At 37.0% G+C, this 15385-nt stretch overlaps 1 protein-coding gene across 1 annotated transcript in view; it reads left to right on the plus strand.

The window, feature by feature from the left end:
- dhx34 (DEAH (Asp-Glu-Ala-His) box polypeptide 34) overlaps positions 1 to 15060 on the plus strand; it is a 21493-nt gene extending 6433 nt beyond the window's left edge. The window contains exons 2-16 of the mRNA XM_046864195.1: positions 1832 to 2143; positions 2777 to 3031; positions 3587 to 3689; positions 6010 to 6227; positions 6909 to 7083; positions 7403 to 7596; positions 7709 to 7810; positions 7993 to 8247; positions 9868 to 10041; positions 10124 to 10220; positions 10370 to 10476; positions 11005 to 11286; positions 11468 to 11641; positions 14374 to 14515; positions 14708 to 15060. Coding sequence (XP_046720151.1) covers positions 1832 to 2143; positions 2777 to 3031; positions 3587 to 3689; positions 6010 to 6227; positions 6909 to 7083; positions 7403 to 7596; positions 7709 to 7810; positions 7993 to 8247; positions 9868 to 10041; positions 10124 to 10220; positions 10370 to 10476; positions 11005 to 11286; positions 11468 to 11641; positions 14374 to 14515; positions 14708 to 14835 — 2718 coding nt within the window. The 3' untranslated portion in view covers positions 14836 to 15060. The remainder of the gene's footprint in view (positions 1 to 1831; positions 2144 to 2776; positions 3032 to 3586; positions 3690 to 6009; positions 6228 to 6908; positions 7084 to 7402; positions 7597 to 7708; positions 7811 to 7992; positions 8248 to 9867; positions 10042 to 10123; positions 10221 to 10369; positions 10477 to 11004; positions 11287 to 11467; positions 11642 to 14373; positions 14516 to 14707) is intronic.
- The last annotated feature ends 325 nt before the right edge of the window (positions 15061 to 15385 follow it).

Raw genomic sequence — 15385 nt, forward strand, 5'->3', positions numbered from 1 at the left:
GAAGTTCAGCTTTCAACTTCAGAACAATTCACAGAGGTAGCACTTTCAGCTAGGTCTGTACTGGGTTCTGTTTCCATCTTTCTTGTGATTTAAGTAGTTTCTGGAGTGCAATTTATTTTTTCCTTCCATTTTGTTTTATTATTTTCTTTGCACTTTTTACTCAGTAACAAATGGTGACTAAATGTGAAATGGGATGTTCAAAAAGCACATATGAATCTTGTGGTCAGGTGTCCAAAACGTTTGTCCATATAGTGTATAACACTTATAACTTACCACAACAATTCAAAGCATATTTTGATGACTATTAGGTTTCCATTTCTTCTCTCAATAATATAAAATATCTATAATACATTTTGCGCAGTTTTCTAACCAACACTTTCTCGATCTAACAAAGACTTCTTTTGTTTTGTTTATATGCAATTCATTAAATAAATTTAGCCTGCCAACACACTGTCATACTTGAATTCTTGTTATGATTATCATTCGTGATCCCACCAAATAGCCCTAAATTTCCTCTTGTTTTAATTTATAAAGCATTGCAACGGACTGCCCCTTTTAAGCACTAAGTTTAATCTTATACTTCATAACTTTAAACATATCAAGTTCCAGTAACCTGTTGATTTGATTTCAGTAGATTTCAATAGGTCTTAGAGATTTTGCAAGCATTTAAGTTTTTCTGTTTAAGTGAAAAGGCAATCAATTTGAAACAATATTTATTGCTCAATGGACAGTATTAGTCTTGTTCTAATCAAAAATGGATTTGCGATTGTTTAGACTTATCCCTATTACGCCATGTTTTCTCTTATTTAAATCTGGATGTCATCAGTTTGTGAATTGATATATTGCAGTCATTTTTTTTACATAGTTCCTCAATTTTTTAGAGGCTCAAACATTTATAAATATAAGAATTATTTGTAATACTTGGATGCAAATCCTTTGCAGTTTGTCAACACAAAGTTTGGATTCTATCAACAAAATGCTTGACTAAATGAGTTCTTTTGAGATGCATTGTCAGGCCTTCCCTCCAGCTGCCTTTAATTGCTGCTTATTTGAGGGTCTTCAGTTTTGTTTTCAGTGTAAAAAGCATCCTGGTTCAGGTGAGGTGAATGACAACCATTTGATCTTCTATTTCTTTGCTTGGCCATTATAGTCAAGAGATGGCCATACAGATCATCCATCTATACAGTGAAGCACTGTCCAATTAATCTTAGAGCATTGTTACAGCAGATACTGAATCTGAGCATTATAGCTCAATACACGCCAGAATTCGTCGCGCTACTTCTTTTAGCAGTCACATGAGCAGTAGCCACCAGCTCCAAGTAGCACTGGAAGGTAAAATAGATTAGAGATGGGACATAAAATGGCCAGGCACATAATTACAAACTAACCTGAGTGAACACATGAAAGTGGGGGCAAAATCTTGAAAACACTACACTACTAACCATAAACTTAAATCAGCTCATGTAATTGTCTTCATTTTACTTCTAAAATATGCTAAATTATGTTAGTTTCACGTCGCATCATATTTTGCCCTGCAGAGGGTTTTTTTTTGCCTCTAAAATTGTCAGGCAATATACTTTTCAAAAGGTGAAGGTGTGTGAAACCTAGGAATTCATCAGTTAATAGGATCACAAAGTCTGTCAGATCCAGTTTAGTAAAAGTGTTAATGTTTTCTTGTAGCAATTTATGATTTCTTGTAGCAATGAATGTCATTTTTTAAACGTATGTGACATCGCATCTCTAAACATCACATGTACATGAAGTCACTTGTACTCAAACACTGAAACTGGTAACCTAAATTTTTATGTCATGATTGTTTTATCCCCTTTAGGTTGGATACCAGATCCGTTTTGAGAGCAGACGCACATCAAGCACTAAGCTTGTGTTCTTGACTGAGGGTCTGCTCCTCAAGCAGATACAACATGAAGCTGTATTATCCCAGTACAACGTGGTGATAGTGGATGAGGTTCATGAAAGACATCTACACTGTGACTTTCTCTTGGGTGTGCTACACTCTTTGCTTCACCGGCGGCCAGATCTGCGCTTGGTTCTTATGTCGGCCACCATCAACATTAAACTCTTCACCAGTTACTTCAACAATGCACCTGTGCTGCAGGTGCCAGGTAGACTCTTCCCAATTCAGGTGGGGATTCACAAAAACTGCCTGCACTGCATTCGTTTTCTATAGCAGTTTCATCTGTAAAATGACTGATGGGTTAATATTAATGACACGTTGATGATTATTGACACACAAAGTACAACAGATGCTCCCATGTAAATGGGGAATTTGGTGGCCAAGCAAGCACTTTGAACTTATATTTTTCATTCCATTATCCTACTGTAAGTGGTCACTGCCATGGTTCCCATGACTAGGTGTAACTGCTCTGCAGCAAAATTTAAGCATTATAAAATAATATATAAATATTTAAAATAATACCCCAGGACCCAAGATTTCCCATAGTGCATCCAGGACCAGACAGATTAGCCATTGCTTCCCACTTGTATAATTGAGCCTTGGGTTCATTGTTCATTGGTTGTTTTTCCCTGGAACACTTTTAGTAGGTTACTTAGAGCTGCATACTAAAACAGTCCTCAAGATCAGCCATATGGAGTTGCTTTGACCCAGCATTCAAGCAGTCACAATTTGGCCCAAAGACATAAGAACCCTTTATGCCTGACAAATCTACCATTCTTTCCTCAGACTGATGCCCAGTGATCAGGATGTCCCCAGTTAAATTTGAGTGTCACTGAAAATCATATTTGTGTCTTTCTTTAGGTGATATACCAGCCCATCCCTCTAAAGGAACAAGTGTCTCACAAGGAGAAGCTGGACCCAAGACCATACTTGCGTGTACTGCAGGGCATTGACAATCGCTATCCCCCTGAGGAGCGGGGTGATTTGCTGATTTTCCTTAGTGGTATAGCTGAAATCTCCACTATCATGGAGGCATGCCAAACGTATGCTGTGCACACCAGTCGCTGGATCATACTGCCCCTGCACAGCACCTTGTCACTGGCACAGCAGGATAAGGTAAAACAAAGGGAGTAAGGTCAACAGATGTACATTTTTTACAGCCAGTGATGCAGTGTCTTTTCTATGCTGGAGTGTATGTACCTTTTGTTGTTGTTGTTTTTTATACAGTATCTATATAAAGAAAATAATAATGTTTTGTCTTGAGTGTTTCCTTGAAGGTCATTCGTTGGTAATTTCTAGCAGATCTAGTCTGGCTATTAAGCAGTGTCCATTTTACAGTACAGATTTTCTTGGGGTTATGTAATACCATACTATGTGGTAAATTATTTTAGATTGGCAAAAATAAATATGTAGTACTCATAACAGCCAAGTTCAAAGTATTACAATTTGCAATATGGTATGAATTCAATCCTTGTTGAGTTGGTAACACTAAACACCATAGATATGACTGTGTATTCTTTTTGTGTGTGCATGGTTCTCTTTTAAAAGATTATTATTACAAGGTGAATTCTGGACTTAAGCCCAGGTTTCCAGGATAAAGTTTCCTGTGATTCTGAAGAGGATAACACTGTTACTAAAGATTGATGAATTAATTAACATTTTTCCCCCAAGGTTTTTGACATTGCTCCCTCAGGATTGAGGAAATGCATCATTGCTACCAATATAGCTGAAACTTCTGTGACCATTGATGGGGTGCGCTTTGTAGTCGACTCAGGTACAGTAACTCCACTAAAGAAAATCAAACACTTTAGTTTTACCATTTAATAGCGTATAATCCTGCATTTTGTACACTGCCATTCAATATATATATATATATATATATATATATATATATATATATATATATATATATATATATATACAGTGAGGAAAATAGCAGACCCCAATTTCAGACCCCTCCATGATTTCTAAGTGGGAGAACTTGCAAAATAGCAGGGTGTTCAAATACTTATTTTCCTCACTGTGTATATGTATATATATATATATATATATATATATATATATATATATATATATATATATATATATATATATATATATACACTATATATATATATATATATATATATATATATATATATATATATATATATATATATATATATATATATATACTTAATACTTATTTTCCTCACTGTATATGTGTGTGTGTGTGTGTATATATATATATATGTGTGTGTATATATATATATATATATATAGATATATATATATATATATATATATATATATATATATATATATATATATATATATATATATATATATACAGTGAGGAAAATAAGTATTTGAACACTCTGCTATTTTGCAAGTTCTCCCACTTAGAAATCATGGAGGGGTCTGAAATTGTCATCCTAGGTGCATGTCCACTGTAAGAGACATAATCTAAAAAAAAAAAAAAAATCCAGAAATCGCAATATATGATTTTTAAACTATTTATTTGTATGATACAGCTGCAAATAAGTATTTGAACACCTGTCTATCAGCTAGAACTCTGACCCTCAAAGACCTGTTAGTCTGCCTTTAAAATGTTCACATCCACTACATTTATTATCCTAAATTAGATGCACCTGTTTGAGGTCGTTAGCTGCATAAAGACAACTGTCCACCCTATACAATCAGTAAGAATCCAACTACTAACATGGCCAAGACCAAAGAGCTGTCCAAAGACACCAGAGACAAAATCGTACACCTCCACAAGGCTGGAAAGGGCTACGGGGAAATTGCCAAGCAGCTTGGTGAAAAAAGGTCCACTGTTGGAGCAATCATCAGAAAATGGAAGAAGCTAAACATGACTGTCAATCTCCCTCGGACTGGGGCTCCATGCAAGATCTCACCTCGTGGGGTCTCAATGATCCTAAGGAAGGTGAGAAATCAGCCCAGAACTACACGGGAGGAGCTGGTCAATGACCTGAAAAGAGCTGGGACCACCGTTTCCAAGGTTACTGTTGGTAATACGCTAAGACGTCATGGTTTGAAATCATGCATGGCACGGAAGGTTCCCCTGCTTAAACCAGCACATGTCCAGGCACGTCTTAAGTTTGCCAATGACCATTTGGATGATCCAGAGGAGTCATGGGAGAAAGTCATGTGGTCAGATGAGACCAAAATAGAACCTTTGGGTCATAATTCCACCAAACGTGTTTGGAGGAAGAAGAAGAATGAGTACCATCCCAAGAACACCATCCCTACTGTGAAGCATGGGGGTGGTAGCATCATGCTTTGGGGGTGTTTTTCTGCACATGGGACAGGGCGACTGCACTGTATTAAGGAGAGGATGCCCCGGTCATCCTCTCCTTAATGCAGTGCATGTATTGTGTATGTGCTCAGTTAGAGCATTGAAGATGGGTCGAGGCTGGGTCTTCCAATATGACCATGACCCGAAGCACACAGCTAGGATAACCAAGGAGTGGCTCTGTAAGAAGCATATCAAGGTTCTGGCATGGCCTAGCCAGTCTCCAGACCTAAACCCAATAGAGAATCTTTGGAGGGAGCTCAAACTCCGTGTTTCTCAGCGACAGGCCAGAAACCTGACTGATCTAGAGAAGATCTGTGTGGAGGAGTGGGCCAAAATCCCTCCTGCAGTGTGTGCAAACCTGGTGAAAAACTACAGGAAACGTTTGACCTCTGTAATTGCAAACAAAGGCTACTGTACCAAATATTAACATTGACTTTCTCAGGTGTTCAAATACTTATTTGCAGCTGTATCATACAAATAAATAGTTTAAAAATCATATATTGTGATTTCTGGATTTTTTTTTTTAGATTATGTCTCTAACAGTGGACATGCAACTACCTGACAATTTCAGACCCCTCCATGATTCCTAAGTGGGAGAACTTGCAAAATAGCAGGGTGTTCAAATACTTATTTTCCTCACTGTATGTATGTATATATGTATGTGTGTGTGTGTGTGTGTGTGTGTGTGTGTGTGTGTGTATATATGTGTATATATATATATATATATATATATATATAAATATATAAAAAATAAAATATATTCCAATCTGAGTTTGATTTACCATGTAATCTGTAGGCAAAGTAAAGGAAATGACTTTTGACCCAAAGACTAAGATGCAGAGACTTCAGGAGTTCTGGATTAGTCGTGCCAGTTCAGAACAGAGGAAAGGTCGTGCAGGTCGAACAGGGCCAGGAGTTTGCTACCGGCTCTATGCTGAGTCAGACTATGAGGCCTTTGCTCCTTACCCTGTCCCTGAGATCCATCGAGTGGCTCTAGACTTGTTAGTGCTTCAGGTACAGTTCTCTCATGCCTTTTTTAAAAACTCACTCCAGCTTGCATTTTACATTTTAAGTAGAAATTGATTGCAGCAGCAGTGATATTGCAAGGCCAGGGTTGGTATTGGTGAAATGGAAACATGTAATTCCTCCAGACATTGTACTTTGGTACAATCTCTAAAACGGTCCACAATTAATACTGTTTTGAGAATGTAATTAATAACATTAAAGTTAACCCACAAGATTGTTGCTAATGTAGGCTAGCTTGTTGCTAAAGTTACTGCCTATTATGCACTGTTGTGTCTGTGCAGCAGTTTTAGTCCAGAATGTCGCATGGAAATGAAAGCAGCATAGGCCTGGCCTTGATCTTTAAATTTAAAATGGTGGTAGGCTTCATTACTTCATTGCTATACTGTTGTTTGTTAGATACTTTTCAAACTGTGCATTTCTTTAAATCTACCTACATCTTCAAACCAAAGGGTAATAAAAAAAAGTTTTTCTGTGCACTATTGCCACAGTTTTAAAATGCTGTTTAATTTATATACTATTACTGTTGGATGGCAGCATGGGTAAGTGGAAAAAATTGATGCCAAATATCTACAGACAGAATCCTGGATTTGAAGTACTGATTAAAAACCAAAAGAAAAAAAAGTAAATACAAAAAGATAGACAGATATACCTTTTTTTTCTTTTGTGCAGATGAAGAGCATGGATCTTGGAGATCCTTGTTCTTTTAACTTTATAGACCCTCCTGCAGCCTTTAGCATTCAGACATCTATGAGGTATCTAAAGGAACAAGGGGCACTAAATGATCAGGGAGAGCTCACCAACATTGGCAGTCTTCTGGCCAAGCTTCCTGTGGATGTGGTTATTGGTAGGAGACACTAAAATTTCATTTGATATTACATTGTTTATGAGATTCTTCTTTTCCAGAAAAGCATGAAACCATATTGAACCAGTGACAGTCAATTTTGGTATGAACTACAGTTCAACAAAATTTATTTCTTTGTTCATAAACATAGTATATTAGTTATTGAGTTCATGAGTTATTCCCCAAAACACAAACAAATTAAATCATTAAAATTTTCCATGAATATTTTAGGTCAAGGCATTTTCAGGAAAGCTGTGATTATGACCAAATAGTCATAATTGAAAGGCAGCTAAATTATATGTGCTTTTATGTGTATTTTTAGGTAAAATTCTTGTTCTAGGTTCACTATTCAACCTGGTGGAGCCGACGCTGACTGTAGCTGCAGCACTGAGTGTTCAGTCACCATTTCTGCGCAGTGCTCAGCACAACCCAGATTGTGCCACTGCACGCCAACCATTGCAAAGTGATCTGGGAGACCCTTTCACCTTGCTCAACACTTTCAATGCGTGGGTGCAGGTCAGTCAGCTATATGTTTTAGGTCAAATGTCATTTTGGTGATATTTTAGAAGTAGTGACAAGCATTGTACTGAAGTCCAAATAGAAGACCAGCTAGATTTTTCCTCTGTAGGTCAAAGGGGAGAGGGGAGGAGGCTCCAGGAAGTGGTGCAAAAGAAGAGGACTAGAGGAGCAAAGACTGTATGAGATGGTTAACCTGAGACGACAATTCAAGGTAAGCATTAAAAAAAAGTGGCCACAGAGTCAAATAAGTTAAGGAGACTTTAAATGTGATAGTGGAATTTGTAATCTTGGTGCTCTTGACTTTGTGTAAATTAAATCTTTGCCTAATCAAACTGTTAAACATCTGTATATCTGTGACCGCTAAATATTCTTTATGCATTATATATCATGAAGGAGCTGTTAAAGAGTCATGGACTGGTGGGGTCTGAGTCACACTACATGGCTGAGGACCAGGCACAGCGCAGGAAGAGACTGACTGAACGTCAGAAACTACACCAGCTGAAGAGAGAGCATGATTTAAAGGAGACCAGTCGAAGAAAAGTGTTACATCTGGATGATGGCCTAGAGCAAGGGTTATCATCGGATGAGGAAGCCGCAGGGTCAAGCAAGAAGAATAAAGACTCTGAAGCACAGGACATAGATATACAGGTGCTTAACTTAGGAGAAAGCAGCACAGATCCAAAGAGACTAGGCATAATTACATTTTTCCTTGGAATATTTTTTGTTGTTTGACAAATGGTTGACAGGGACTACAGTCAGCATATGACAGGATTTTAAGAATGCAGAACAAAGATTTGGGAATTTTGTTTCCAGTAATCTGGTACAAAATGCTTGTACATGTTCAGAGAATTCAGTACTATACATCAAACTACATAACATGCATCCAAGTAGCATTGCTGAATAGTAATTACACCACTGGCATAGAGTGGCACTGTTCGATTGGGACCTTTTGGTTGCTTTTTGGTGCTTTGAGCATGGTAAATTACATTACCCACTCTATCTCTGAAACCAGCTCGCTAACTCTTGACTAGTTACCTAAAAGAACGAAACGGTCACTTTTCGATATACGTATATTTGATACACGTTTTTTTTTATTTGATAATAGCGAAACCTATTCTGTAACAATATACAGAGCTGCATTTTATACAGATTATTACATAATAATTGTATTTAGTTTGTTCACTTGGGATTTTGTTAGGCACAATCTTGAGAGTATTAGTCTGCTAAACAAACAAATCTATAAATATACACTCACCGTCCAATATTAGGAATACCTGTACATCTGCATTCTCTTGTAGTCCTATCAGTCAGTCGTGTACAAACAGTGCAGTACCAAAATGGAGACATGGGTCAGGAGTTTCAAGTTAATGTTTAAATCAAACATCAGAAAGCAGAAGGTTTGTGAGCTCAGTGACCATACCTGTGGCATAAATACCCAAATAAGTCAACACCAAGCTCAAGAGCAACCGCTTTCTTAATTTTCTAATTTCTCAATTTAAAGTATAATTAACAGTGCACACACAACTTTCAGTTGTCCAGCTCTGTCTGGTTAGAGTGAACACTGAGAACTCAGACAGATTACTAAAACAGGTCACTAAGTAAACTGTCTGTCCAAGCACTTATTATGTTACCGGCAGTTTTCCCGCCTTCTCTTCACCTTCAGCTGGTTCTTCAACTTGCCCCATCAGTGTTTAGAAACTATTTAAGAAACTGCTGCTCTCCTGGGAATTTCAAAGCTAACAGTCAAGAAAGTTTATACAGAATGGTGTGAAAAACAAAGAGAGAAATAAGCAGAGAATGAGCAAAGTGAATTAAGTTGTCTGGTAGCTAGCTGATTGGAGTAACTGAATTAAGCACCCTTAACAATCGTGCATAAAAGCATCTTAAAACACAGCACATTAAACCTCAATATGGGTGGGCCTTAGAAGCAGAAGACCACTTCACATTTTACATGAATAGTAGTTTCTGACACTTGAATCAGACACAGAAACAAGACGGAACACTAGAAAAAGACCAAGGTGATTTTTTTTTCCCCCCTAATCTTTAGCCCTCCACATTTGGTGAGTCTGTGTCGATGCTAGCCTCTGATTTCTGTTCCTGTCTAATAGAATGGAACCCATTGTCGTCTGCTGGTATAGCCTATTCGTTCTGGCAACTTGAAGCACTCTGGCCATTTTCTAGCCAAACTTTTGTGCTATTTCAGTGTTTGTAGTCCATCAAAAGGCTAAACGATATCCTTACAAAGTTGTTTTGTATTTCTTGCCACAGGAAGTGAAGTTTAAACTGCGGCATGATGTTAGCAAACTTCAGGAAGATGCGTATGCTAGTGCAACGCTTTCTTCTAAGCAACAGACCCTCTTCAGACTGCTACTGTGCCGTGGCCTGTACCCGCAGCTGGCTCTGCCTGATGAACATAACTCTGCACGCAAAGATTCAGAACAGGCACAGGCACACACACAAACACACAGGAAAAAAAACATAACTTTTCCATAATAAATACATAACAAGAATTGTTTTTGTTCAGGTGTTTCACACTCGTAACAAGCAAGGGGTTGTGATCCACCCCACCAGTGTTTTTGCCAATAATTCGGATTTGCTGCATATCACTCAATATGAGTCTGGTAAGTCTGGTATACCTTTGTAAAAAAAAAAAAAAAAAAGAAAAGAAAATCGATATTCTGATTGTCTAGTCAGTAATGTCTTGTATACATTTTCATGCTTATATTCTCTTTAGACCTTTCACTGTCTATTTTTCCCCCTTTCTCTCTAGGCACTGAGCAAGGGCAGAGTAATGCACATCAGTTGCTGGCTTTTGTAACTCTGCTTGAAACTAACAAGCCCTATGTGTCAAACTGTGTGCGGGTTCCTGCCCTGCAGGTTAGAGAAATGACAAGTAGACACTAGTAGGTTGTATGACATACAAACAAATAAAAAGTAAATAGATGATCTATGGGGAAAAAGTAGAAGTAGCAATTCCTACACTGTTTTAGTCCAGACCAGGTAGCCCATGGGCTTGACGAAGTGTATGGTGTGCTTACTTACAGCACACCTGATTATGCATATTTTCACAGCTCTCAGTGTGTTGGCTTAATAAAAGTATTTAGGTAAGTGGGCTTTTAAATTAGAACTGAGAACACCTGTTACATACATTTTTGTAAGTACACCTCGATTTCAGTCAGGAAAAGTAAATACACATACCTTTAATTTTGCGTTTTATATATCAGGGCCAGTTGTGTGGTCCTCATCAACTTCTATAAACAAGCATATAACCTTGGGTGACGACAAAAACAGATTTTAAAATGTCTTTTCCCCACACAGTAAACTATCATACAGCACATTGTATAGTCAACTATTGTCATAAGCATTTACTTTTATTCCCTTCATTAAGTCTTCATCTCTCTCCAGGTTTTGTTGCTAGTGGCAAACTCGATAGACAGCAATGCAGACTGCACACGGCTGGTGGTGGATGGCTGGCTGGAGCTGGTTATAAGTGATAGTGGGGCAGCTCTCAAAGTGCTGTCCTCTGCCCTAATGATGAGGAACAATTGGGACAAACTGCTGCAGGCCAAATTGAGCCAGTTAGGTTTAAAATCTACTGCAGGTGTGGGGCTTGCTGGTCCAACATCATCCAATCATGAGTTGGGGAAAATCGCAGAAGGACTTGTACGCTTCTTACTGTATACTGAGGTAATGGGTTTTCCTGTGCTGCATACATGTGGTTTGAATTTTTTTAGATTATTCTTAGGTTTTTACTGGTCTGGATGTGTTTGAAGTAATTTGGGATAGGAATGTCAGTTAATAATTATTCTTTGAGAGATTTTCTCTAGAATAAACCCAAGAAGTATTTAACACAGAAGTCTTTGACCAGGTGAGTTACAGTCTGAGAAGGCTTACCCCACTGCAGTTTCAAAACCTGTATGCTGGACCTCAGCTGAACAATGAGGTTTCCCTCCCTCCCCTCTTCCCCGAGATGAAAGCTGAACCTGATTCAATTAAAGGAGGTCTACGTGTGACCAGCTACTTCACCTATAATTGCCTCTGTGTAAGTGATCACTTCAATAGCTTTCTAAGGTTGTAATTATGTATGTGCAAAGATGTCAATGAATAGCTAATACCCTAAAGTTTTGTATACTTTGGGCTAGGAATTAATATCTCTGCCCAGTATTGACTGAAAATAACATTGTTATATTTAATTACATTACGGAGAAAGTCTTAGAAAGTCATAAGAAATTTCCCCACTGTGGGACGAATAAAGGTTTATCTTATAGGTTTCAGTGACCTAATAGTGAAAATTAGTGAAAAAATCGCTCACTGGCCAAATCAAAAGGGTTACCAGTTGAAATGAGAAAAAAAAAAACAAGCAATTGCCCAATTGCTTAAGCTATATTTTTGTCACACCGTGGTTTATTTTTTTGGGTGCAGCAACCTCCTGTAAGTATAGAATGATGTATCACATCTTTTACTTTTAAGACATTAAGTTTCAGTGTGCATTCTTTTTATAACTTAAGTCCTGCACTGTATTGGCATCCTTGATAAATATGAGCAAAGAAGGCTGTAAAAAATGTTAATTACAAACACAACCCGATTTTATAAAAAAAGCAATTGTTGGCAACCTTTTAGTCAGTACTTTAGTAAAACTTCCATACCTTATGGGGTATGGACATATTTAAAATTATATTTGATAAAACTAAAAAATGAATTTGAAGTTGTGTGAATTGCACACATCACGTTTTCTGTGAACATTTAAATCTGTCACTCAGTTTGTACAGTAAGTACAACAGGATACAGAAGTGGAAAGTTGATTCATCCGTGTGAATGTGTAAAAATGTATTGTCCTTACTGTGGATTCAAATACGACATTTTGCCAAATTTCTGCAGTATATTTGGAGAAAATTTCATGGAGATATATACACACACACAGAATATGTATTGAAATTGGACTGCCCTGTGTATTTTAAAACTGCTTAGCATGTCAACATAAATTGTGGAACGGATAATGCAATCGATTGGTATTATAGTGAGAGGAACAATACAGTAATCTGACAGTAACCACAAGATTGCTTAACTCTTCATCTATCAAAACATCCACACTCCGGTTACAGACTGATTAAGAGGACACCTGAAATCTCTTGGTCATGAGTCCAGTGGAGCAGAGTCAAGGACTCTATGAATAGACTTGATTCATCTGGAGTCCTTGCTAGAATGTCACATCTTGTTAGATGATCATATTTAGTACAGGCATCTGTCTCTCCTACACTATGACATAAACCATAAGCTGATCAGGTAGGTTAATAATTATTTTGTAGACATTTCTTGTCGTACAGCAATGTATCTTATTCTATTATCGAAATTGTTTAGGTACTTATAACACATTTTGTGAATTTAACAGTAACTACAGAATTGTTTGACTCCACCTCATTTATGCAATTATTCCATAAGTGTGTAAAGTCACACAAAGATCCACCATTAACCTTTCTTGTGCAGCCATCTATGCCTCCAAACATTATTAAATAAGTCGAGAGAACATTTTATGCACATATGTACCCAAACAGTTTTGATAACAGAATAAGGTATGATGCTCTACAACCAGTTTATATCATTTGCATTTTAATTAATTTGCATTTACATTTTATTTGTATAGCACATTTATCAAGACATTTTCTCAAACCAGTTTACATTAGTAAATAGATTATGAATATAAATTTTAAATATTCTTTTTTAAATCAGTACCTATTGGTTTATCTATATTGGCAGATACAGAGAAACATTCATTATACTCATCCTTATCGAAGTAATATCTGGTTGGTGACAGAGACAGAGGTGCCTCAACTGAATATGATCGCACAACATGACATATTTGACTATTTAGCACGGACTCCAGCTATATCAACTCTTAATTATTCAGTCTCTGACACTGCTCCACTGAACTCTATGACCAATAGCCTTCAAGGATCCTGTTATCATTCTGTAACCTGAGTGTGATGTTTTGATTGTAACCTCAATATTGTCTAACTCTGTCTTTTAGGTGACTGTATGGTCCGCTCACTGTAACATCAAAATATTGCATTGTCTGTTCCATGGTTTGTGTTGACCTGCTAAGCAGTTTTAAAAAGCAAAGTACAGTCAGACCAATTTTAACCAATCGTCTGAGGTGCTGCTAATATACGCCGAGTTTGAGACGGCCTGTTGGCACGTTGGTGCCACATCTTAAAATCTTTTCATTGCCTTCTATGCTCATATTTATCAAGGGTTCCAGTATTAGTGAAGGACTAATATATATATATATATATATATATATATATATATATATATATATATATATATATATATATATATATATATATATATATATATAATTACATAGTACTTTGATTTTCACAGGCTTTTTACAGGCCTTTTTAAAATCTGGTAAGGGGCAACAGATGAAAAATAGCCATTTAGGCTAACTCTGTATTTATTGATCTTCCTGTTGATCAGTGAGCACTGTCCCTATTAAATAAATCAATAATGATCTGTATTTGCAGGAACAATGTAAACTTTACACATTACCTAGTTGCCTAAAATAACAAAAAGTGTTTGTTTAGGTTTACAGTAAATATGGATTTTAGCCACTTATCACTTTGGTACAAAGTAGTGTTCACTTCTAGTGAACCAAGAAATTAATTCAGGAGCACCACTGATAAAGGACCTCCAAGTTAACTTTGGTGACCAATGCATTCTTTAGCCTAGTTTGAGACTAGATGTATTTTCTTTGCATGTGTGCATACAATAAAGGACCACAAAGACTTGTACAGTGAGTGTTTGCGGACATTTTGGACTTGCCCTCACTGTGAACTGCACATGCCCTTCACTCCACTGGAGCAAATGCAGCATGAGGCCACCTGTAGGCCACCAGAGGAACAGCAGCCTGAGGAGGGTGAGATTGTGTATTTGGCTATTCATATATAGAAATACCTTAAATCTGCATTGTGTTCATTGTTTTTTTTTATTTTAAATATAAGCAAGATTTGAATTGTAGGAGTTGTACTGAAGACTAAATTGGTATGACACACAAACCTACAGTTTTATGCCAGGTTTTAATCCGAGTTCTTTTAATCTTCTTCCACAGAGACCGACGTGGTAAAATCTGCATCCTTGTCTAATCTGACTAGACTCTACCACTGTAATATCTGCAAGAAAGACTTAACCCTCACCTCCACTGAGATACTTAAACACAAGCGTCAACACCAGTCATGAGTTCTTCCTGCACCTGTGCACAAAAACAACTCTGTACCAGAGGAAGTTATACTGTGTATGTTTTTCTTTTTGAAAAAGAAAATTGTAAAAAAAAATTCTTGTAAAAATAGGTATGTGTATTTCTGAAACATATGTATGTGTACACAAAAATAGGTATGTGTATTTGTGAATCATAATACTCTCCATTTCAATTTTACATTATAAATAAAATGGTCTGGAAATGTTTTACTGCATGTGCTTTCTGATCAACACTGAATGTGTTTTTGTGTCCATTTCCACCATATGCAATATTTGTATGTAAAAAATGTTTTTCCAGCAAGTGGTTCCAGTGGGTAATTTAAGCCCAGTCACCTTTGAAAAACGTTGATAGAAAATACACATGCAAACCTCCTGTCAGTGAAAATGACAAGCACTCGTGAGACTTCCCCCTGAAAAATCCAAACCCATTTGGACATAATAGTAGAATTTATATTGTTTAAAAAGTTTCTGACCAATTACTCTGAGCCTGTAAGCTTTTTTTGCCTGAACATACAAGACATTGATTTTATGA

The sequence above is a fragment of the Silurus meridionalis genome, chromosome 13 (genome assembly GCF_014805685.1).
Source record: "Silurus meridionalis isolate SWU-2019-XX chromosome 13, ASM1480568v1, whole genome shotgun sequence".
Classification (NCBI taxonomy): Eukaryota; Metazoa; Chordata; class Actinopteri; order Siluriformes; family Siluridae; genus Silurus; species Silurus meridionalis.